Genomic DNA, 26433 nt, shown 5'->3' with positions numbered 1-26433 from the left:
AATTCAGTTGTATCAGATTTACCTGAGTAGCTACCAAGCCTCCGAGCATTGCCATCAACCCCGTCAAAAAAATCCAGCGAGTCCCAGTTGTGTTCTGTGGCGAAGGTCACAACTTGAATCTGAAAAGGAAAGACGACTTAATACTTACCAAAAAGAGCATGAAAAATACAGGAAATACAAAAATAAGAAAACATTAGTTAAAATGGTGCAAATACATAGTTTAATACTTAGTTAAGTCCATCCATCAAATCCTTATCTCTTTTCAAACATGACGATACTAAGGCCTGTATTTGTGTCCCCTCACTTGGATGCCGGCTCCCTCAGGAACGGAGATTTTCCAGGCGCAGTTCAGATAGTTGGCGTACGGGTCTGGGTATCCAGGAGAGAGGATGGTGCCTCTGCGGTCAGTTAATGCTCCACCACAGGGAACTGGAGAAAGAACGAGAGGAGAGAAAGAGATTCACGACGAGGCTGAGAGATGGGATGTCTAAAGAACCTGTAGAGCCAGGAGTGAGCAGGGGTCATGATGGGCCGAGCATTATGGATAAGATATGAGCGACTATTCATCTCGAGGGAGATTCTTGTGCCAGCTTGCTCCAAGATCATCACACAATATACAATAGAGTGCATAAGAATAAAACAAAATGGTGTTAGGTCTAAGAAATACAAAATTAAATTATAAAGTTTATATGGAGTAAATGTAGAACCAGTGTCTAATAGAAATAACAATAGATATCAAAGAACAATAAAATATACAATGTGAGACACTAAACTAATACGCTTAAGTGTCAGTAAGTAGCAATGCTAACAGGAGTAATATGGAAGATTGCACATGATTTTGTTTTTATTATAATATGATAATGTTGCATGTGAAGAGTTATATTGCACATTAAAAAACAGAGTAATATTAGGTATATATATATTCAAAAGTATCATTCCAGCTATCGTAAATTAGCATTAGTGTGTAGATTTGAAATGACTGTAAAATAACTAAGTTTCATGATGAAGCCATGATGGCCACTTTCAGTATGTCGTGTATATTAATTTTGTTATTTTACTAGAATATGCCTCCTTGTCCCCATGATATTACTGCATTGTAATATTCAGAGCGCTGCATTGCAGCACACACTTGTCGCTTCCTTGGAAGTAAACAGTTCAACCCTGATGTGTAATTTTATCTTGCAGAGGCAACACAAATCACATATTTTCAATTGTGAATGCTATTCATGCACGGACCTTGTTTCTTCCAGTGCCACAAGTAACATATTTATTGAGCCTCTCAGCTCTCAGATTTATGTTGAATTGGAGTCAGTGGCCTGGTCATGGTGACACTGGCAGGCACTGAGATGGATTTGAGAATTGGTAAAAAAAATGAGGAAAGGGCAATAACAGCTTCAATTTCTTTATTGCTTTTCAGATGGATGCCAATTGGCTTTGTATCTGGCCAGCTATGTTGTACATAGTGTTTGGCTTCACTCTTTGCCCATTAAGGATTGTGGTAACCCAGCTTTGCAGACCACAATCATTTCGTTTATTACCCTCAACAAAATAGACAACTGAATTCCCTTCCATTAGAAATACAGACTGACTCCAAATATCCACCCTCTGGACTTATGGAATGAGACCTTGTGGATTTCAGTTGGACGTACAATGACATTTTCACCATCGTCACATCCAGTCTACACAGGCAACTTGTGTACATAGTGGTCGCTGCTGGTTTTGCCTTTATCATTGTCTTTCGACTACTATATTTCTTATGGCATTACATTGCACAGATTTACAGGTTACCCTCAATTAAAGACTATAATAATAAAAAGTATTTAGATTTTTCTAGAGCCTTTAGTTCAAGATATTTATGTATCATAATGTGGTTTAATAACATTTCTGGCTTACTATACTTCAAGTAGCATCTTAATAAAGTCAATGTTTTACACATTCATAATAAGTTCATTTAGTTTGTAATTGGTAAAACTAGTTTCAGAAGTCATGTACCCAAATGAATTGTGGGTAGTTCAGTGGCGTCTGGTAAAGTCTACAACCCAGGCACACTCTCTGGAAGTCTGCAGAAAGTCCACTTGAGGTTTCTTGTGAACTGGATGAATTGTGGGTTTGCACAACCTTCAGCACTCGCAGGCTCCATGGAAACATTCCCATAGTCTGCAATTCTGCAAATCTTCTTCCACATGTTTGAAGTTAATCAAGGTCATGCTGGCTAATGCATGTTATTACCTATCAGGCTCTTATGACTTTGTCATTAGAGCCAGCAAAAACATTTATCATCACAATAGGTCTGATTGCAGAAGTGTACTTGCTTTTTCATTGTTGCTTTGCTCGGTCACAATCCATTGCTCCGCTGACAGATTCTGTGGTGTGAAGATCTAAAGCCAGTTACTAAAATGTACCATCTCCTCTTTTTTCTTTTTCTACCTTTACACAGCACATACAAGTGTATCTTAGATTCTCTAAAGCTATAACTGCAGGATAGGGAAACAACAGACCATCTGTCTTCCATTACATCCACCCCAGTAACTGCAGCATCAGCCCTCTGATATCCATGGTTAGCTACAGTCGTATTGAACAGTTCCCCTACAGTGAGGGAACATAAGGATAGCTGTCACTCTGAGCGGAGGAAGCCCTTCAGCAGAGTAGTACAATGTGTTCTCAAAATGAAGAACCACATGCTATTTGTCAAGGACAGGGCTTTACCCTGTACAGGTCAATGGAAATTACTGTTGTTGATGCAGCCACTGGAGGCTTCCATGTGAAAGACAAGAGACTTGGGAATCAACAGAGAAATAAAACATGCTTTCGCTAGAAACGAGGGAAAACCACACACGGACGTTTTTAGCTATGGGCTTGCCACAATATGAAGCTTATCAATATTTTACAGGTGATATCTGCCCTCATAACACATGGTCGAGGAATCCTGCCAAAGTGACTTTCTTTGTTCCTTCACTCCGAGTAGCACATTAGAGGAAATGACTTCTGTGCTGTACCTCAGAGCAATGACACAGTGCAGCAATCACACTTCCACTTAATGACTGCAACAGCAATGTCATCTTCAGCTTACGCATGTCACACGTGGAGGAATCTGCACTGAAATCGATTAACTCCTACAACACAACTGAAGGAGAGCAGCTTGTGTAATTGTTTTGAATTCTGCTGGGCAAATGAAAGATGAAGGTCAGAGCCTATGAAATTTAGTGAACTGACCTGTGGAGATTGGTTAAAGGCTCCTTGAAGGTTGGATGTCTTCATGCATTAAATAATGATATAATAATAATAATACAATAATAATAATAATAATAATAATAATAATAATAATAGCATGTGATGAGTAATCAGACTATTTAATTTGTATTTGTTTTCTGTTTTATCATTTCCTGCTGGATTTCCAAAATTAAATGAAGAGAATAGAGGTACAGAGTATGAAAACAATTATGTTTTTCATTATGATTATGAGTTCTAAACCTCACATCTGAAATAAAGTCCAGGGAAATAATGACGTTTTTTTTTTTTCAAAGAATAACAAACTTAAATGCTTATTGCAAGAGACCACAGTCCTGACAACAAGCAACGGACTCGTTTCAGGGAAAGACCCAGTAATTCAGTGTAATTTAACGGCTCCTTTGACTCCCCGAGCTGTCAGTTAATGTAATTGGTGGAGCAAGATTAAAAATCATGACACTCATAAAACGCTCCCCCGCCCCTCTCAATCTGCGGCAGGCTCATATGTCAGATACCACAGGTAGACAAGCCTGGGGACCACACACACTATGAGACACCTTTCTGCACCATCTGATATGCAGGGACTTTTAATTAAAAGTGCTGTTATCGAGAAATCAAAAATCTCAATGGATTTAATGTTTGTAGTGTAAAACAAACGTGTTAAAAATTTGTGATAATTTAATTATGTATTCCTGAATGGCTTGTCATATATTTTCAGGATAAATGTTACTAATGTTACTTTCATTCTAGATTAAATGTATACATAGACTGTACAATAAAAAACTGCCAACTGTTTATTCACTGATAAATATTCATATAATTCATCCAAAATGTGAGATAATTGCAAACTTCATACAAAAATCATAGTTAGTATATCTGCTACAGCATCATATGTCTCTCTTTAAGAAGCAGAGTGCAACGTTCCTCAAATAAAATAAAATAAGCATTGAAGCTGACACCCCTGTCATTTTATGAAGGTTAGTTTATTTTATGAAAGAGTGTGAGACAACTATGGAAAACTAAACACTACCAAAATTATGTAAAGCATTTTAATTGGAAATTGAATAAGGAGAAAATGCTTTTGCTCCCATATTTAGGACAAATAGTGTTTTTGGAGGCTCAAAGAAATGGTCCATATTAGCCAGAGGGTCAAAGTTATTATGTATAATAAATTGAGCAAAATGAAACAACGTCACAGCCTAATGACTTGAAAACTATTTACAAAACAGAGATTTGCTCTCTGTATGCAGTGGGTGGTGAATGTTCTTTTATGTTGTACTTGAATTTGTGTCGCTTACATTCTTGATTAAAAAAAAAAAAGTACTAAATACAGTGTTAGTCAAACAGGCAATAATTTCCACTGTCATTACAGGAACTTAAGTAAAATCCTAAAAATAGCATGACCTCAGAGTGTTTCTGCTTCTGCTCCAGACCGGGATGAGACACTTAAAATGGTAGTGGAAAGTTATTCTAAAAAAGGAATCCACTGTTAGAAAACAAGCTCAACACGACACCATTTAGTTGTTAACACCTTCACAGAAGTGAGTTTGAGCCAACAGTGAGATCCACAGTGTGGGTTTACTTAGTATGAATCATGGCAATCTGTGAGCTTATGTAATATTGGGCAGTCAGGATTTTCTATAATCAGAGCTGAATTACTATCTGTGAAATTCAGCTGCCTTTCTATCTGTTGTGCAGGTAACAAACCAACAGAAAACTGGTTTTAAATGTTTTATTGTAACCAGCATAAGACCCTAGTTAATGTCCACTGAAGAAATTCCATAATTTACACATGACACTGAAAAATCCAGTTCAGCTACATTACATACATTTTAAAATGCTGACTGCAAAGTCAAACTCCACCTGGTACCAGCAAAAACATCTATTTATTCAAGTCAACCATTCTCCATAAACTCCACACAGAGGTCAGCCAACAATTATGGAACCATTCAGGTGAGGATAATTAAATCAGGATAAAATGTGGTGTGAGCACAACTCAACACCAAAGCAGTAAATCGGCAGCTTTGTGTTTGCGAACTGAAAAGCATATCAAGTGTAGCATGACGCGCCGGGTCAATCACAGCCCGGACAAGGAGCTGGATATCTATCTTCTAAAACACAGGTACCTCACAGAAGAGCAGCGTCTGATACCGTCATATCTCATAAAGTGGCCTTGAGTAATTGAGCATGGTGTTTTTGCTGAAGCTTCCATGAAACTATATCCATTATTCTGGACGAGTACACTGCCGCTGGGGGAGACGCCGCAGCCAGATTCAATCTCCAGATAAAAATCACTATGTTTAAAATGGAACTGCACGTGCCACCACTATTCGCTCACCACTTGGCAGTAAACTCGGATGAACCCTGGCTTGAAATCTCCTGCACTCACCAGCTGGAACTATTTGCTGTCTGGCACAAGGCCTGACTTCAATAGATTTCTGCCTACTTCATCTGTGGTTCTTTATCTTCCCAAGGTAGACAGGTGGGTGTCTCTGTGAGACCTAGTGCATGTCCTTCCACATGTGTATATACATGTCTGGTAACAGTGTGTGCCGACAAGGCATGCAAATCTGCTCATGCTATGCATTCTGTATTTATGAGGGAAGGGTTTTATGCGCAAAGGTTCGAGCCAAAAAAACATGTAGAGAGATTTTTTTCGCTTCAGTGGATGATCCACACTTTGCATATAGGCCATTAAATGTGACTGTAAATTCTATGGCTCCTGCATACCGACCAGTTTCCTTGTATTTTCTGGCAATATCAAAATAAATCAGATTTCTGGTTCCTGTCTACCCATCATTTTGATTTATGAAGCTTTTGAATAAAATTACATCAAACGATATGATATCCTATGACTACTTTTGTTGAAGAGTTGCTGTCTTATGTTGTGTTGATGATAATCGCTAAAGCGGTATTTGTAGCATTCGCATTCTTTGATTTACTTTTGTTTTTCCACCCCGTAATATCAAAACTTCTATCCATCCAGCTACAACATTTAAAAGCCTGATAACACTTCCTCTCAATCATTATTTATAACACATATTTATTGACTTTATTTACTCTAAACAATGTGGTTCTGCAAAGAAATAATGTCATTCTACTTCCAGTAAGGTCAACATTATGAAACTAACTTGTGGATATAGCAAAACAGATAGTGATTGTACGTGATTGAGTTACTTAAAGCTGCAATAACATATTTTTTGTCCACTTATAAACATGTCATTAACATATCATCACGTTTAACTGATATAGAGAACTTGTTAGCAGACAGATTCTTATTTTCCAACCAGCATATTGTTGTGTTTGGAGTCATGTTTTTGGCCACTCTGCAATTAGAAATAAAATTTTCAGGTTCAACTTTTTGTTTCAACCAATTTCCCTGGGGAACTAATTCTGTTGCTGCTTAACGCCGGGTGCACACCGGACGCGGAAGCACCCCGAAGCGCAGCTTTAATTCTCGTGCGCGCAGCCGCCTGGCTGTTCACACCGGACGCGCATTTCTCCGCGCCGGTCAGCCCGCGATTCTGCTTTCTCCGCTGGTTGTTGTATGCTCCGTTCAATGTAGGGGATGAAGACCATCATTTACCCCTCTCTTTCTCTCTCTGTCTGTCTGCTTGTGTGTTTGTAGTGGATGGGCAGAGGGGGAAATTTCATCATGTGGTGGAAAAATTCAGGGAAATTGAAACTCCAGGAGAACAGCAGGAAAATCAAAAGTATGGGATGCATATTTGATCATTTATATCATATATAATATGTAATTTACAACGTTTAAAATCGATTTTAAGTGTGTTGTCTGGCGCTATACGCTCGCGGCGAGCGGAAAAAATAGACCGGACGCGGAAACCTTCGCTGCAGAACGCAAGCCAAAATAATCCTGATGCTACCAATTGAGTCGGAGCCTCCCCGATTGCGAATCGGCACCAACAGAAACCCACAATAGCAATGAGAGAGCTGACACACAACAGACACACAGCGTCGGTCCTCCTCCATGTTTGTTTTTCTTCTGAATATTTAATCACACAAGTGTTCCATACTCCAGTTCAGAAGGTGGTGGTAATGCGCCTAAAAGTTGTTTGCCAACCGCCATTAAATAACTGAAGAAGAAGAAGAAGAATCTTGGGAGTTTCTGTGAGATTTTAAGTGTCTGGAATTGCCGCTGTGAAATCATTTACTACAAACGGCAAGTGTGTGGTTTTATGTTCTGCTCAAATCATCTATTGTGTGTTCTGAAGACTATAAGAGTGTGGTCTCCCATGTTTAAATAAAAATAAAATAAAAGAGTTGAACATCCTGTAGTGTGCAGCAGCCTTAAGTGCTGCACTGTGTTCACCAGCTACTGTAGTTGCTAACTGTGTCCGTCTGGTGCTGAGCAGGTAGCGTTCACTGAGTTTTCTCACTGAAATCTGCAGCCGCCTGTTTCACCGAAAACAAAGAGAGCAGCGAGAGTGAACCGAAGCAGTGGAGTTCAGGCCGGGCAGCTAAGTAATGAGCTAAAACCTGATATAAAGTTTCAGCTCATTACTTCCCATTGTCACATTGTTTTCACATCGTAATATCATACATGTTATTATTAAAGTATAAAAGAAGTGGTGTGACAAAGCCACGCTTTATTGCAGGCTACTGTGCATTTAAGTCTAGATTGTACTTGGTGCACCTGATTAATTGCATTATAATGTTTCATCACATCCATAAATCACTATGTTGTTTGTAATGCTTTGTACACCTCATGCATTAATCCTGACCTTATGGATAATGATACTGTACTAAATACACATTATATTGCATGTCTTTTGTATTGACTTGCATCTATAAAAAACACTGTTGTATATATATAATGCATGTGGGCTACAAAGGAAAGGTTACCTAACAATCTCAAGTGGAGGTTTGTGTTGCTGTTAGATTCAGTTTAGACTGCTATTTGTTTTCCCATTAATCTAGAAAGACACAAACTGAAATCCCTTGTCCCCAGGTATACAATTTATGTGACACTTTGTTGTTATGTTTGTCCTTGCCTCTTTCTTCCTGTCTGAGCTATCAAGACCAGAGATAGGTGGATGCTTTGTAATGGGTGACAGACATTTGGATAAGTAATGACTAGGAAAAGCAGACGCCAAACATTTTTGCACCTGCTCCTGCTTTTGGATGTGTGTGTGTGTGTGTGTGTGTGTGTGTGTGTGTGTGTGTGTGTGTGTGTGTGTGTGTGTGTGTGTGTGTGTGTGTGTGTGTGTGTGTGTGTGTGTGTTTTTGCTGGTTTGAGGCAGAGAAAGACAGTGTCCATGCAGGGGATGAAGCGAGGGTATAGGAGGATAAGTGCGCTTACCAACACATGTGGGCACAGTGCCGTTCCACTGGGCGAGGGTACTGGGCACGGCCTCGCACCTGATGGCGTTAGAGCCGTGCAGCGTGTAGCCTGGATTGCACTCAAACAGTACGGCCATACCGATGCCAAAGTCGTTCCCAATCCGCTTCCCAAACCGGGGCTCGGGAACCGAGCTGCACTGACTGGCACTCGTCCGGGGAACAGCTAGGGGATAAGAGGGGATGAAGCGAGCATGAGAGGAAGAAGTACAAAGACAAAGAGTGGTGGATGGGTGTGGTAGGCAGGCAGACAACCAGGAGAAGAGAGATGGCAAGACAAAAGGAGGCAGAGAGAAATGGCGAAGCCCTTGTGAATTTCCTCGCACATCATTAGTCGTTCTTGTCTGCTCTGCCACGATAGACTCTTTCACTCCACATCATCCTGCTCTGCTCAGCCATGGCCAATGGCACTCTGGCTGAACAGCACTCTGTGATGAGAGCAAAGCTGAAGTATCTTTTTTCAAAAGGAGGCAAACACACTCAATCGCAACAAATAAGTTTCCACATCAGAATTCTGGAAACGCATCAGAAAAAGCAGTCTTACCTTGGTAAACAAAATGAAAACCTTTTGCCGTTTCGGTCCCATTCGTGGAAAACTTGAGTGTTATCTTGTTTCCTGAACTCAAGGGAAGCGTCTCGCCTAAAATATAAAATCAAACATAAACAAGACTGTTTTAGATTAAATGGTTAACAAATGGCCAGAGATAAGATATAAACAAATAAGTGACAACTATGAACATAAAACAATAAAATGGTCTCGCTACATGTAAATTATCAAAAGAAGTGGTTGTTTGTGTCTTATGTACGATCTGATCCACAGAGTATCCTCAGAATATTGAATATTTATGTAGCTGAAACAGCAGATAAGATTCATTTGAATTTTTACATTGTTTCAGTCTAATCAAGTGGTGAAAGACAACAACATCAGACAGCTACATCGCTTTCGTTTTTTTGAAGTGAGATCTCAGGAGTCTATTCATTTGCAATTGAAATGTTTTCTTTATCATTGTGTTTTGTTGTACAGAAATGTAAGAAGGAAAAAAAATCCTTTAATTCTTGGCAACATAGAGCTGCTTTTATTTTAGCCACGGAGGCTATGTGTTCATTGCCATTTGTGTGTCTGTTATTTTGCAGGATTACGAAAAGACTACTCAACCATTTTTATTGACACAAGGGGTTTGAGGGGTGCAGCATGACCCAGGGAAAAATCCATTACATTTTGAGTGGGTCTGAATAAACGGACAAACGCAGGATTTATTTTTTTCATTCTCTTTAACATGGCGAGATAGGGTGTTAGCCTTGGCAGAGGTATGCGTTCTCCAAGCGCCCTTCTAGTTTGATTTGAATTGAGTTGAGAGACGGTTGTGCTGTCTCGCCTGCAGTGCAAAATGCTGTGCTGGACCGAACTACTGCTCACACCTATGATCAAGTAGAATAAATAGAATAAGACACTAGGCTCAAGGGATGCTGAGTTATGTTATTTGTTTTACCTGAGTGCGATCCATATATGGAGGAGAGCAGGGCTGAATCTGTGGAGGATCCATCGTAGATCTCCACCACATCACTGCTCAAAGTTTGGAAAACCACAAACTGACCGAACAACACTGCAAAAAAAAAGGAGGGGAAACAGAGGTGAATTAATACGTAAAGGTGGATTTTGTGGCAATCAGAACATATATGGCAGCATTAAGCCAATTCACTGGGGCTTTTTTTTTTTAAATCGTCCCTGGAAGGCAATTATCAGGTAAGCTAGGCTTAATTAATATGATTACATATTTTTTAATCTTTCAATCTTTCTGACTGACACCTTGAACCTAACATAATCTAATGCAGGTTTGACTGGAATACTCTGTTTGCCCGAAGGGTCGGGTTTGCAATCTAATTTGCATGTGTCTCTCCTCAGGAGAGAGGGGCACCCAGGACAAACTTCTACCAGACCAGTGGGTCAAAACACTCAGGCTTTAAATAAAATAAGATTGGCAGAATTTATTAAGTAAATCTCTCTTTTCTGGAATAAATTTGACTTTGACAAACTCATTTAACGACACTGCTGACAGACGTCATGGCTGCACACTTGCTCACATAGATGGTAAGTAAGTGTGTGAGAATGTGGTGTAGAGCTGCAGTCTGTCCTGACTGTAATGAACCGATTCAATTCACATGCAGAGCAGAGATTTATTTTCCATTATGACACAATAATTTGGACTTGATTGGTTCCACTGTCGCTTTTTTTCCACTAAACACACAATCACTCGTGCAGCACCTATGTGGTACCACCTAGGGCCAGCCTAAACAGCAGTCTGCTCAAGATTAGTGTATTACAGTAGCAACATTCTGCAGAGAGGCAACCTTTACAAAATACAAATGTGTTATATTTCATTAGATAAAATGATGTTATAATGATGACAAATAAAACAAAACCATAAACAAACATTCTATTCTGTGTGCGTGTGTGTGTTCCTGTTACATTTTAAGCATAGACCCTACAGAGTGAGGACATTTTTGGAAAGTGAGGACATTTTGGCTGGTCCTCACTTCGTCAAAGGGCTGTTTGAGGGTTAATATTGGTTTAAGGGTTAGAATTAGGTTTAGCTTAGGGTAAGGGGTAGCGTTAGATATCTAGTTTGGATGGTTAAGGTTAGGGTAAGGGGCTATGCCCTCAAAATATCAATGCATTTCACTCCAGTGATAAGAGCCAATACAAAGGTGTAGCAAAGCATTAACAACTGCTGGAAATATTGTGACTTTCAGTTCGCTAGCAGCTTTTTTATAGGTCACTATCCCTCAAGCAAAGTAGTATCTGACAACCTACTGTAAACCTTTCTGTGACATTTTCCTAACAACCAATAATTAGGTATTCCTTTGAATTTTGTATTTTGTCTTCTCGTGCCATGGCATTTAACATGTGGAATAATAACCTTCACACATTACAAGGTGTGACACTGAAAGTCAGAGTAAAATCATATGTCAACCCTTTATGCGGTCTGAAATATTGTTTAAATTATTTAAAAGTGACTATCTTTTTAAGCATTAAAAGAAAGAAAAGTCTTCGGGAAAATATAAGCCATGCTCCTTTTTCTATCAGCTGTGGGAGGGGGAGTGACACTGTCTGTGTTCGATTGGCAGCAGCTGGACGGCTAAACTTTGGTACCGCGTGAGAACGGGTAAACATTCTTATGGTGTAGGTTACGAGCCAAGGGCAAACTGCAAGCAGTGGTAATGAAGAGTAAGGACCACGCCGGCATCTAAACTGACCAAAGTGACATTTGCAGGTATGATTACATGCTGTTTAATGTTCTGCAGATGACCATATAATTAGCTGTCTAGCCTGCAAACTGACATCATCAGGGCACTTTTCCTTAGAGAATGTTCGCTGGGTCACTCGTTCAACAAGCCAAGTTTCAGGACGAGACCCAGTTCATGTTTTTTAAGTTAGATTAGGAGGAAACTTGAAGCTGATCTCAGCCTGAGGGCCCATCTGCCATCGATAGAACGGTGTCATTACTGCTTTAATGAAAACATGTGGCTGGTAATTTACAGAGCAGACAGTACGAACACTGTAGCAGGCAAAACTAACCCCCATCTAATTATTTTATTTTTAAATATGAGACATATTGGTCTGTGCAAGTAACACTCCTGAACTGAAGGACTGTGTGACATGTTTATGATAATATTATTCGAGATATTGTCACAAACAACCCCTTATTTAGATGACTTTTAAAAATTAAATGAATAATTCCTAGAACAAATAAATGCATAAATAAATCAAGACTCCCCTGCATGTCTTTATTGAATATCATATTCCTGTGACATTGTCTTCTCATGGAGAAGGTATCTGGACAATGTTCTTCTAGTCTGACCTTTAATTCAAATATATAGCTTTTAATTAATGACATGTCACAAAACATCATGATTGTTCATCACAAATATAATCATCAAATTTTCCTTGGTAAATAACAGTGGGTGAATCTTCTAAGAACCTATGATAATGAACTGATTTAAAATAATCTTCTGAATGAATATTTGCAATTAAGCATTTCTGATTATATCAATGTGTACACGGCCTTGAAAATAATCGGATCTTTCTCCAACCAAATTAATAGACGTAAGACACTGGATCATGCTGGTAAGATTACAGAATCAATCTCGTCCTCTAGTGCACAGGCATGTTTCCACGAATATGAATTCCCAATAATCTCACATTGTTTTAATGATCCAGTGAGTTGGGAGGTTTGAGGAATTTGTTTAAAAAATAAAAAATAGTGCAAGATTAACAGTGTCATAGTTCTAGCATAGTGAGAATATTAGTAAGAAATACTTTTCCACTATTTGTTTTTATGAGTGTAAATCTGACCAGAAGGTCGTTTGATCCCAGTCTCCCTCATTTCGCCTGCCAAAGTGTCCTTGGGCATTATACTGAACCCCCGGCAGAGTGAGAGTGATGAGTGATAGAGAAAGTGCTGCAAATGGATGCACTGTATGAATGTGTGTGTGTGTGAATGGGTGAACGGCAAAACTGTACCGTAAGTGGCCTATATGACTAGAAATGCGATATATTCATACTGACCATTTTGTAAATGGACAGAAAATATGAAACTGCCAAATGAGTAAAGCAAGTAACGGCTGTTTTCTCCCCGCAACAGCTTTCACCAATGGGTTAGCTACATCCACATGCCTTAAGGCAAAACACACACAAGACCCACCTGAAAAGGTGGGAAAAAAATGTTAATAGAGGCAATTGCTAAAGGTAACAAAAAAAGGCAGCATGTGTTTGTCCCCCTGGATATTAATTATGGAGCAGCTTCTTATCTTCTTCACTTTGTAGCAGTACGGATCTCCTCTGGCATGTAGCCTCACAGAGCAGTGCATTGTAAAATCTTTACACCCACAACATAACCAAGAAAGACACAAGAGTGAGAGAACGAGTGGCATAGTAAGAAACACAACTGAGAGACTAAATGCACCCTAACAGCTCCTGCAGGCAGTGCTGCACCTTGTGTCCCAAGAGACGGCGGCTTGGACCGACTGCAGAGCCACCAGACAAATCACAGCAGTGAGGACGTGGAGCGTGCAGGAAGTAGGAGAAGTGGGGATGGATGTCACAATTTCTATGTTTTTATAATAAGGGTGCCTGGCTTCTTACTGTGTGACATGAAACGGATTGAACACACACAGCAGCCAAAGACAAATGGCAGCCAAAGAACTCTGACAAAGCAAAAATAACAAAAATTCAAATGTGGACACACACACACACACACAACAATGTGTACTCACACAGAGCAGAACAGCCAGACCTGTTTCTTTATCTGTTGAGTAGTGAGAATGCCTATGGCTGAACCAGAGCCTGAATAAGAGATGCTTTTACCCTTAGGGACAGCTCACTGCTGTGGCATTAGCATACTAACACCGTGCTATGTGGAATACGCTGCACTCCCCCTTTGCGAACTCACGCAAACACGCACACGCACACACACACACGAACACAAACACATTTACACATACTCTCACAAGCACAGTGTCGCTCATTTCTGCCTCTAATCCAAAGGCAGCCATGCATGACTCCAATCTGCTCCTTTGCTGTAATCACGTCCAGATATTAAGTCAATAAATCATTGTAAACTCGTTACCCTAATTTATGCAGCACTATGATGAATCTTTTGTCCTCTGGGCCCAGTCATGGTACTATAATGCAATGCACTTGGACGATGGACAACATTCTCATGCCTGCATCTTCACCTTGAATTATCCCAATGCCGTTAAATTGCTGTAATCAGGTACCTCTTTGAGTATTAGATTGAGATATTAGCACATCCCTGTATTTCATGTCACTTTGCCTGTTGAGCGATGAGAACGCAAAAATATACAATTGCTGGTTGATCCTACTTTCATAAGGTGGTAATCTAATTTTCACTTTCCTACTTTTGAAATAAGTCACTTTGAAAAATGTGGAGTGAGGCTAGGATGTTTTCTACTAACCTTGGTGGTTTCTGCCAGATATTAATGGAGCCAGAGGACTGTTTGAATTAATCATGTGATTAAAGCAATCAAGTCTGAGTGGTCATAGATTAGAGTCATTTACAGAAATGAATGCATTGTAAAAAGAGCCGAGTCAAAGGCCACTTTAAAACTTCCTTTGAAAGATACACTATAGCTGAAGTTACATAAGCGACATCTGCTTCAAAACAGCATAAACTCTTTCCAGAAAGGATTTAATAAGGTGACGGCCCCCACTACTTGGTTTATTCTGACTCAGTATACACAGTTCCTGCAGATATTTACCAGTACATTCACACAGCGAAAATCCATTGCCAAGACTCAAAGGCGCTCTATTGGGCTGGGACCTGGAGAAAGTGCAGGGTAGTGAAGTAAATTAAAATCACTGTCATGTTCCTGGAACCATTTTATGACGACGAGTGCTTTGTGACAGGGCTTGGTATCCTCCTGGAAGTACCCAATTGAAAAAGTGTAGACTGCAGCGATGGATTGATGCACCTGGTCAGTAACAATGTCTAAGTGTGCTGTGGTGTCTGAATGCTCGGATGGCATTAAGGGTCGTAAGGTTTGTCAAGAAAACATCGACACACCAGTAACTACAACAAACCACCTGTACTGTTTGTACGAGGCAAGTTGATTCACGTGTCTCCACTTTATTTGCCCGGACTTCACACCCTGACTTTTAATTCCTAAATATCTTTAAAGAAAACGCATTTTATGTGTTTATAACATATTGTCTTAATACAATGGATAAAAACATAGTGGAGTCACAAGTCTTCGGTTACACATACACCTGAGAAGAGGAATCCTCCCTCTGGGCCTTGAAGTTCCCACAGTTTGTGTGAAATGTGGTTAAGAGCAGCAGAGAATGATTCAAGTTTTTCTATTGTATTGTTTTGAAGAGTTAGGACTATCTATAACACATGAAATGTTCAAATCAAAAAATGCTCTGGTGCATTTGTCTAAAATGTATTAGTTTAATATTGTTATTGATGCAGATAGTCTAGTCTCTGTCTGTATTTGTACTTTTTCTAACTATAATGGTGTCTTCTAAGCCTGTTTTAGGCTGGGCACATAATGTGCATGACACAATAATAAAAAATCATCCAATCAATCAACAACGTGAAGCAGTTCTTTGTTCCTTTGACCATGCAGTTTGTTTTTTACCCTCTCCATAGATTCAACAGACCTCGACACATCAGCAGTCGCCAACATGGCTCTCAATGGAAATGCTTCAACAGCGCTCCCATTGGGCGCTCCTCTTCCAGTCATCATATCAAACGCTCCCCATTTTAGATAAATGGTTGTGACTGGCCCGACCAGTTTCAGGACAGATGGTAATCGGTCTGAAGGAGAGACGGGCCAGACCCATCTGTGAGCGTGAATAAATATGAGCTGCGTAACTGGTGCAGCACCGAAGTGTGGACCGGCAGTACAGAAAAATGTGGTGTAGGTTTGCTGTTATAGACCAATTTGTCCACATGACATGTTTTCATCCCTAACTGTATATAAAGGTTTTGTGGCAATTTAGAAAAGTAATGGCTTTGATTGCCTATTTCATATGGTGTGGATTTATGTCAACAGATATTTAAAATCTGATAAGAATGATTGACTGGATCTCATTCCTGATAAACCAGCAGTATTTCTGAGCTAAGAAATATCAGATGATGTGTGAAAGATTGTGGCAATCAAAGGGAAAAATGAATTCTACTCTATAACGAGAACATAAGAGCAACTGAGGCTGGAAAATACACAACATATCTGACTGGCGTAATACTACAGCCTCTCCACCGTAAACTTTGGCTGCACTTTTCAGTTTTCATTGGGCTTCTTTATCATCTCGGCTTTTTGGGATGGAGTGCTTTCCCTGTCAAAAAACCAGGGGCCTGTACTGCAGATAGGATCATTACAATACAGCAGGGAAGAGAAATGTCATAATCTCAGAAAGGCTCTTTCATTCCCCCTCTCGCCTTCCTCTGCTGTTTGATCTTTCACAATGAATGTGCATGGTCCCCTGGATCAGTGTGTAGTTGATGCGTTATCACGATACTACATGTATGCCAGCCAGGAGAGAACTTTCACAATAAACCAGTGAGACCCCTGGTGTGTATTATCACGCTCATACACACACCCAGGTACTACAGAGAAGTACTGTTTAGTTATTTCTCTTCATATGAGGTGTTATTAAGGAGATGCCGAGTCTCTGCACAATAAATGTTGATGGTCATTGTGTTTAAATGCTCATGAATTTATGTCTCTGCTTCTTAGTGAGGCATGAGTAATTGTTCGGGGTCCTAAACGAACCAATCTGCACTGGAACTGCCTTTGGGTATTCTTTATTTGTAGGTTTGCCTCTATTCGCAGAAATAAGGCTCAGAGATGATTCACAAGAAGGATTCATGCAGTGAACAGACATGTCTGAATGATTTTAGACAGCATAATAAACATAATACACTATTAAAGTACAAGGCTATTAATATGTATGAAGTATTTCCAGAACACTGTTATGGCAGCAGAGGGTTTGGAGCATGAACACCTTCGCCGTTGTCTACTGCTTTAAAAACAAATTTGCCTCAGATGTAAATACTGATAAGTAACTACCCACCTAACTGGCTAAGACTCACGCAGACTCACGCTGCATCTGCTTTGTTATTGCCCAGTAATATTTGATTCACAAGCCACAAACAAATTGCAGCAGTAATTTCTCCTCTGGTTCCCTCCCTTGGTGTCATAAGTCAGTCTTGCACAATTTGTTCCAAAACAATTTGGCCTATGACTTCTCAGCATCGCTCTTTTTTACAATGAGACAGACCGACATCCTGAACCTCCTTAAACTTGCCCGAACAAGGACAGAGCAGCTTATCTACAACATTTCCATGTGAGAAGATTAAAGGAAACTACTTAAGTGACTCCACCGTGCTGCAATGCACGACATATGATTAGACATTCAAAGTTACATTAAAGCGTTTGAACAGAGCAGTTGCAGCATTCCCATTGTATCACAATTTATTCAGCTTTGGCTAAAACTGCACAAAACCCTGCCGGCACAGCAAGTCTCTGTGGTGACGGAGCAGTTTTGGTGGAGTATTTATCTAAAATGCAGTATGGAGTCAGATAACAGGCTCCAGTTCTCAGGTATCATGTGGAAGCTAATCAGTGAACCCTAACTACCTCCGCAGGGTCTCAATCTCCCTCTGCCCTGTCTCTTTCTGAAAGGATCCTTACAAGGATTTAATGTGACAGTCAAGCAGCAGCAACTTCAATTAACAAAAAGCATCGTGCTTCCATCACAGATTTGTGTATATTTATTAATTTGACCAGTTAATCATCTCAGGTAAAATGCAAGATAGATGTCTGTATCGTCTGGATTGGCATCTCTTTCAGTTATAAATTGCACTAGCCTCCATCTGACCCTGATGAGCATCCTTTTCCGCTTGTTTCTGATAAGTTGCTTACTCTAGTGAGTCTTTCCAGCAGAACAGTTACAGCTCATCTTTGCTGCCTTTGTTTTCAAAAAAGTTGTTGTTGCTTTGCCTGTTTTAACAGCTTATGTTGACGAGTATTTCCATCTGGTTTTCATGTATACCTTTCACTGCTGATGTGGTAAAATCCATTTCCCCAGCTATAACTACAATTTGTTTGCAATTGGAGCATTCTATGCACCCTGATCCTTTGAGGGTTCCGAAGGGAGCTGGTGCCAATCCAAGCTGACACTGTGCGAGAGGCGGGGTACACCCTGGACAGAGCCAACATATAGAAGCAAATGACACTTCATGCTCACATTCACACCCACGGTGATGTTAAGTCCCTTATTAACCTAAACCCAATCCCTGACTGTGGGGGGAATCCGCATTACCCAGAGAAAAGCAGTGCAAACACCCACGCAAAATATTTTTGATCATTCAGGATACATGGCATGAACATGCTGTCAGGGATTAATATATGTGGTAACATTGTTTTTTTACTACTGCACAGCAGCTCAGGTAAGCCATCATTGAGCCATGCTTTGAAAAGCATCAACTCAGAACACCACTTATGAAACTGCAATGCAAGCCTAGCCTATTTTTGCCCACAGCCACTGCATTAGATACAGTACATGTGCCTCGAGGCAAAATATGCACAAAGCCCAGATAAGGTGTTAAAGGAACTCACAGCTCCAGCAATAGCAAAAAGGTAAGAAAAATGGCAGCATATGTTTGTCCTTCTGGCCATGAATTATGGAATAGCTACCTGTCGTCTCTGCTTTGTGGCAGCGCCGGCCTTCTGTGATTCTGGGCTGTGACAGCATACACAAGCCTCATTTACAGAAACCAGAAGGATTGTATGACTGCACAGACACATATATTTTTAATGACACATTATCACAGCGAAATAGCATTAGCCCTTTCAGCGAGTAGTGTGCGACTGCACCTTGGCACAAGCTGCCTCCAGTCCATTTGGTTTCTATCTTGGGCAAAAAAAACCTACGTCACTTCATGAGAGGGGAGGGAGACAAGGATATGTCACCTGCTTTTTGTACTTCCAGTTTTAGATGATCATTTATTTATATATTTTAGATTTAGATTTTCTTTCGCTGGGTGTTTCTTATCCGTGTTCCTTGTCGACTCAGTGTACAGTATTCTCAGTATTGGGCCGTATCTGACAGCTATCACAACCCATCCCACTACGATGAGTACCCACAAGATCATCAACCGAAAAACAACACGTTATCATAGAAAGTCATTGCAATCATACAAGTAAGTGCTCTCCCCACTAAGATTTGACAAAGGCAAGAATCCTATTAAACACCCACACTGAATGCACCTGTAGGGCAAAAAACACCTTTGACTTCAAAGTGAGGCCAGATTGAGTTCATATTTTTCATTAGGTTAATCACATGGAGGATACCGTATATACTGGACACTAAGCAGAGTGACAAGGTAATGTTTTTTTTTTGTGAGATGTAGTTAGTCGTGTACTAGCAGGGCCCCCAGTCTAATCTTACTCTCCAGCAAACATCGCTGATGAGTCAACAATCAGCCCCCGGGGTCAACGTTATTATGATCGCATTCAGCAGCACTCTGTTTCGCTCTCCCTCTTTTTCTCATTCCGTCTCGCTCATTAGAACTCTCTCACTCATTATCACACTCCCCATCTAACTTGTTCTCTCTGAGACGTTCACTTTCACACCTCTCGAAGTGACTCTCTCATTCTCTCTCATTCTCTGTCCATCTTGTTACAGCGAAGATTTATTACTGCAATCTGTCAGCGCTCCTGTCTCGCCTCCTAACATATTCCGTGGTGACCATTATGCATATGTTGGTGTTAGTATCATACAGACATATACAGTGGAACTATAAAACGCCCCAGGCAGAAAGACAGAGGTGACTTAATGTTTCTATGAAATCAAATTCACCAATTACTCATCATGAGCATCCTGCGAGACATTCAACTTTTTTATAGTTAACCGCAATGAAGACTGTGTAAAAATACGTATTCAATCTGCTTTAAATGCCTATAATAAAACTTTGATCAAATTGGGTCACAAGTTAAAGGCAGTTATGGTGGAATTACTGCAAAGTCCAGCAAGAAAAGCATTGTGACTGAGATTAAATGTTGGACTTTCGACGTGTAAATGGCTTCTGACAATCCACTCAATGAGATTTTAGTTCCATACCTGCTTTTTAAAGGTTATCTACAAAGTTAATGATCTATGGAGTGAATGTTGCTATTCAGCACGGAGAATATTTCAGGCACGGCATCAATCCAACTCAACGCAAAAAAGCACAAGTTACATTTCAAAAGAAAAATATATATATTTACACAAGAAATATCATGGTAGTTTGTGCTAATTAGAAGAATATGGCTCACCAAAGGAGGCCGCACCAAAGAAAGCCCATATTCAAGGCTGAATTACCATTGATACAAAGTTGTTATGTAAGAAAATCGATTAAACTGAGAGAAATCTTTGTCTTTCTGACCGACCAACTGCTCATCCAATCAATTTCAAACTTTGTTGCTGGGGACACTGGGAAGTGAAGTGTTGACAAAAACTGGTTTGTCACTGATGATCTCGCACTTCACATTATTACTTTATAATAGGCTGAAAAATGAGGCTATTCATTGGTAACAATGCCACACAGAGAAAGACACATTTCAAACAGGCTGAAAACATAATTAGACCTATTTGGCATCTTTGTCAAACTAACAATTGAAATCTTACATATAAAGTATAATAAAGAATAAAAGCCTTTGTCAGATAAATGTGCTTAGACTACATGTTTTTCCTAATGTTTCCTGTGTACTATTGCACAGTTTCAGTTTAAATATCTGAACTTTCAGATGTGTCCTACTGGAAGTACAGGACAATAAAGTTCAACACTCGCCACTGAACTTGTAACTTGGTGTAAACAAGAGTGAATTCCTCTGGGGCACTGTAAGTATGTATGTTTATAAGCAGTGCCCAAGGCAAAGGTTGAGTGCCATGAATAATTCATCTCTTAGAAAAGAAGCTCAGTTATTGTTTGAAATATGACTACAACCATTATTTCTGACAGAATAATTAAACATTAAAGGGCAAGACAAATGCACATTGTACCTTGATGACATGTGAATGCTGCAAAGGAAAACAAGCTTTACACAGAGAACGAGTGCTGAGGTCCCAAAACGGATGTCTAAAAAAATGAACGTAGAGATGTTTTTTTTTACAGACTGTGCGCAGAGTGTGCTTTTTATTATCACTTTTATGATCCACCACTGCGCCACAGTACATAAATGCCAATATTAACATGCACTGTATGTGCTTGGATAAGAGCAGAAACCAGGTATGCAAACTGTAAATCTAAGTCAGGTAAGAAGAGCAAGTCCTTTGCAAAAACACAGACATTTATATGTGTGATGGAGCTGATGTCTCAGGGCAGAATTCCTCAATTACAATGCAGTGCATTATGATGTTATAGATGTTTATTATTATACGGTATAATAAACTGTATAACATGTGCATACTGTATCATTTGTTAGTATATTAAATGCAAATTGTGGCATGGCAAAATGCAGTCCAAAGGAAAACAGACATACAGGGAAGTATGCACCTTTTCACAGGATTATTAGACAATAACATGACAAGACATTCTGTAAGTACAGTAAATCTATGATATTCCGTACTATAATACCACTGAACAAACTATCTGTCAGCACATGTAACATCAGACACTTTCAGCCAACACAATCCTCTGCACTGACAACCTGTCAGAGAATCTTTTAAAAAAGAGGCTAAGCCTGTGCTTTTATGAAAACCTGGTGTAGATGAAAAAAAAAAAAAAATGTAGCACAATATTTCATTAGCAGTAGCCCCGTGTGTGTACATGCAAAAGTATTGTAATTAGAAACAAGTGAGAGAAGTTAATGGTTTACACTGCAGGGCTCAACAGTTACAGCTGCCCAAGGCAACAAGATCCAAACCATCAACCCGGTTTGACAACAAAACAACTACAGCAAATAAAGAAAAGTGAATTCCTCACTTTTGTGCAGAAGGATACTGAGAGTGATGCTGTCGTGTTTATGTTCATTTGTAGACAGGGTTATTTTTACACATGTGGCTGTCTTGCTGTTTGTCACCGACTGAGTGGTGAACTCTAACTGGGTTACTGAAAAAGCTAAAATTAAAGGGAGCTTTTTCACAACCTGTAATAATCTTATGTAATAATCTTATCATCTATGAAATAAGTCCCAAGATCTAAGCACATGACAACATTGCACAGTGTAACACAAAATCAGGTTATCCTTTTATTGTTTCCTGAAATATGAACAACAATTGTCAGCCATGCCCTGCTGCAAATCCACATCAAGTCAAGTTGGATATGACTGATTAAAGTGCAGATCTGATCAGGATTATAGCAGATGATTAATTTCCCTTTTTTGTATTTACCTCACTAAACTCGAGGCTACTCTGTAAAAAAGAGCAATTAAAAACATCTGTTTATCACTGTTAATTTTAGTTTTGTAATTATTACTTACACTAAGCCACTTTCAGTGAAATCCATTTTTATAATGATCAGCAATTAAGACAAACCTTTCACTCAGGCAAGCAACAGCTAATCGCTGGTTGTGTCCTCAGCAAGCATAAGTCAAACCTAAATGTCAGGCACTGCTCTGACCGTAACTTGATGAAATGTTCTAAAAATAATCAACGAGAGCACATTGCTTAGTTAATTGTAAATAAACTGTTCCCCACTCCGAACCTGCTTAGTTTTTTCCCTAATAACACTAAGTCAGTGTGTTTGCAACATTCAAATACTGAGAAACATTTTAAATACATATTACAATGTCTGTCTGAACACTTATATTTACAACTTGAGAGGAAAACAAATAAGGACATACTGTACATACACATATCTCGGTTTTTCCCCCATGTGTAAAAACCTCTGGTCACTGGCAGAGAGACATGAAATTGTATTTTCAACTGACATTTTCCTGGCAGTTCAACCAAGTTGACACCATGTCTCAAAGGCTTATGGTACACTATCAGTCATATGAGGGACAGACTAAGACACACATTTGATACTCTACCCAAGGGGCTTACAAATTTCAATTACCTGTATACTAGACACTGAAATGTGATTTCTGCTATCAAGCTGCCTAAAGGCTAGACTCAGCTGCTACAGAGAAAACAGAAGTCCTATGCATAGAGATTATAGGCTAAAATGTTGGATTCCTGATACAGTGCGTGTTCCTTATGCTGAACGTAATGATTCATTCACATGATTAAGTAAATAAGTTAAATAAAAAAATCTATAAATCTACGTTTGGGAAAATGCTGGACTATATAACAAGCCAGTGGCCACTTCTCTATAACCTCAGGTTCGTTGATTGTCATCACAGCAAAAACTGGACATAATATAGTGCGAAAAGAGGCAAATGGTTTAGATCATTTTAGAGTTATTGGGAGATCAAAGCTAATCTTGTGGATCCACCATTTTTAATTTGCTCTACCCAAACTGTGAATCCCAATTGCTCTGTTAGTGTGCTTCTTATTATATATTTCCCTCAAGCCACCTACGCCACAGCAGTCTTCAGTGGGCCGCTGTGTCTGCAGTCCCTGGAATAAATTTGAAGGCCCAGGTGGGAATGTTGCTTGGCGACTTCCACGCTCCATTAAGCTTCTGCAGGCAGTTTAAGAAAAGGCTACATTTGCATGCAATATTTATTTTTAAAAAACAACCTGTGGGTTCCTGGCCTCGATGAGCGGTGGGAGACGGCAATAGAGGATGTAAACTGTCATGTTGGATCATCACACTGGGGATTAATCAGTGTTTCATGAGATTGGGGCTTTACAGTGTAAAACCCCTGCCTACGATTTCAGCAGCTCTTTATGACTAACATGGAATATTGAGCGGAGGCATAACAAGGTCTTCTTGAGATCTTTGCTGAATTATGTATTGGATAAACCAAGGGCCTGTGCATTTGCTCGCTCCGTCTATTCCCCACAGCCCTCCGCTGCTTGACCTTCTCTCCATTACCTACAGCACTGAGCATTTTTCATGTCAACACAATCAATTTTTGTATGCCCTGATCCTATCCTGCTTTCACACCTCTTCCTAGAGCCCAGACGCCACCATTCTTCAGGTTGTACTTTAACACATGAGTGGGAAACGGTCCCAACAAGATGTTGATATAGAAGTCTAACACCAGTATTGATTAATGAGAATCCATCAGACACACGCCACTGGGAGCAATAGCAGTGACCATCACTGACCTTTGTCTATTCCTTGTGTAACCATTGACTTGATATTATGTCAATTCAATTGTCACACATGAAGCAAGTGCAGTATAGAGGAATTGAAAATGAATCAAGCAGCAAACGACAGCAGTAACCATCAAATACACCGATCCACTGTCATGAATGACACACAAACCAAGTACTACTGGGAAATGACTTAAACAAGATAAAATATGTTTGGTCACCTATGACCAGCTTTGAGAGAACACCTCCATCTTTATTATTAACTGAAACACACACAATCAATCATCTCTCTAAGGCTCCTCCTCTCACACCATGTTTTAAGTGTAACTGAGTCGGACACCTATACAATACCATATGTGGGCAGTGGCAAACGGACAGACTGTAGGTGACAATTTTCTGCAACTCTGTGAAAATGCTTGAAATGCTTACCGAAGTCCCCGGGGACGAAGATGTCATAGACACAGCTCTGGCCCCTGGTGTAATTATGTGGATAGTTTGGGGACAGCACAGTCCCCTCTGAACCGGTGAAGTGACCTCCGCAGGGAGCTGCATGAGCAGGAAGGGAAGCAACAGAGAAGCACGGTTAACAAATGTGAAACAACCACCTCATATTACCTGGGGAATAAGGCAATAAAATACATTCAGCAAATCCATTCTAACTGCACAGGTAAGCAGTTCATATAACAAAATGAGATGAAAAGACACCTTTGAACTTTCAGTTGCTGACAAATGGAATTTCGGCCAGCATACCAAAATAATATGACATTTGAGAAACACTTTGGGGAAAAAGGAAAGTGAGCTGTAAACAGACTGGAAAAATAAGCCGTAGTTGTGTTTACAGGGTTAAAACCCAACAGGGGAAACAACCAACAAGAAAAAGTACTTCAAAATACAGGAAAACACCATCAATCAACAAAACACACATAATCACAAAAGTTCCACATGCCTGTGACTTTAATCAGACCGTGTTGCCCAGCGGCATGTTTCAGAAACTTTAGATTCAACTCTTCAGCCAAAACACGCATTCTGTCAGCAGGCTGAGTATATAGAAAATCCAGGTGCTCTCATTTTGAAGCTGGAAGATAATTATTTCTAATTATAGACCCAATCGATTAGAAGATCAGAATATACCATCCATTTAGGTTAGTACGGTGTAACACAGTTTGTAAAGCCAAAGCTACAGTGAAGACCGCATCCACAACATCTCCTTGCACCACGTATCTGCAGATATTCAATTTGTGACCATGTTCATTATTAGAAGCTATGGTCTGTCCTGCACCTGCGTCACGTTGCAGTGCAACCGTAAGCTGTTAATAATGAACCTAATTTGCCAAGAGGCCCTCTAATGCTATTGCCTCGGACCGAGCCATCGGGTGAGGGAGCCTCGACTGTAAACAAACACACACTCATTTGTTGGAGGGACGCTGTCACCAGCTGCTCTGACCCCCCTGTGGCCCACAGAATGCATATGTCACTGCTGTTTCACTGGTCAGCACAGAAGAAGACGAACAACAGCAAGCAGAGGTGCTAATGTGGAAAAACAGATCAGAAATGTATTTGTTTGGTTGTTGAGAGGCAGGTAATCAAACAAATGCGATGGTGCCACATTGGACTAATTTAAACGGATTGGTATGCAGCCCTTTTAAAGATGTGTACCGCAGTGTTTCAGAGACATTAGGGGGTTTCAGTGTTTTTCATTTTTAAATACTAAAAGGAGAGATGTTGATGGATACTTTAGAAAAGCACATAACTCAGTGAAGTTACACAGGTGCCAACTGTGAAAGAAATGAACAGCTCCCTGATGTGAGTGTGGGTGCCCCCGTTCTTCACTGCTGAGGAACGAGAGCTGAATTCTAATTCAACCTTGGCTGATTATGCACCTAAAAAGTATTAAAAATGGTGTAATACCTTTCGAGAAAGGAGGAGAACTGGGTACGCATCTGGAAACTCCTCACATCTTCTCTCACCTCTATCCTTGACACTGATGCTGCAAATCTCTATGAGACGCCTACACATTCGATTTGTGAATAATAAATAATACTCCCTGGTATATTATGTTCTCTTTGCAAAACACTGTGAAACTATTAAATAGCCCAGTTTGAAACTGCTTTACTGTCAACACTTTATTAGAT

At 39.9% G+C, this 26433-nt stretch overlaps 1 protein-coding gene across 1 annotated transcript in view; it reads right to left on the bottom strand.

Moving 5' to 3' along the window:
- The window catches only part of LOC118114004 (CUB and sushi domain-containing protein 3), a 216408-nt gene that overhangs the window by 84837 nt on the left and 105138 nt on the right, over positions 1-26433 (bottom strand). Inside the window, exons 31-36 of the mRNA XM_035164185.2 lie at positions 24731-24847; positions 10077-10190; positions 9131-9226; positions 8549-8752; positions 305-429; positions 23-119 (exon numbers count right to left, since the gene is read on the bottom strand). Coding sequence (XP_035020076.2) covers positions 23-119; positions 305-429; positions 8549-8752; positions 9131-9226; positions 10077-10190; positions 24731-24847 — 753 coding nt within the window. The remainder of the gene's footprint in view (positions 1-22; positions 120-304; positions 430-8548; positions 8753-9130; positions 9227-10076; positions 10191-24730; positions 24848-26433) is intronic.

This window comes from Hippoglossus stenolepis, chromosome 8, assembly GCF_022539355.2.
Source record: "Hippoglossus stenolepis isolate QCI-W04-F060 chromosome 8, HSTE1.2, whole genome shotgun sequence".
Classification (NCBI taxonomy): domain Eukaryota; kingdom Metazoa; phylum Chordata; class Actinopteri; order Pleuronectiformes; family Pleuronectidae; genus Hippoglossus; species Hippoglossus stenolepis.
This window is presented reverse-complemented; position numbering and strand designations above follow the sequence as displayed.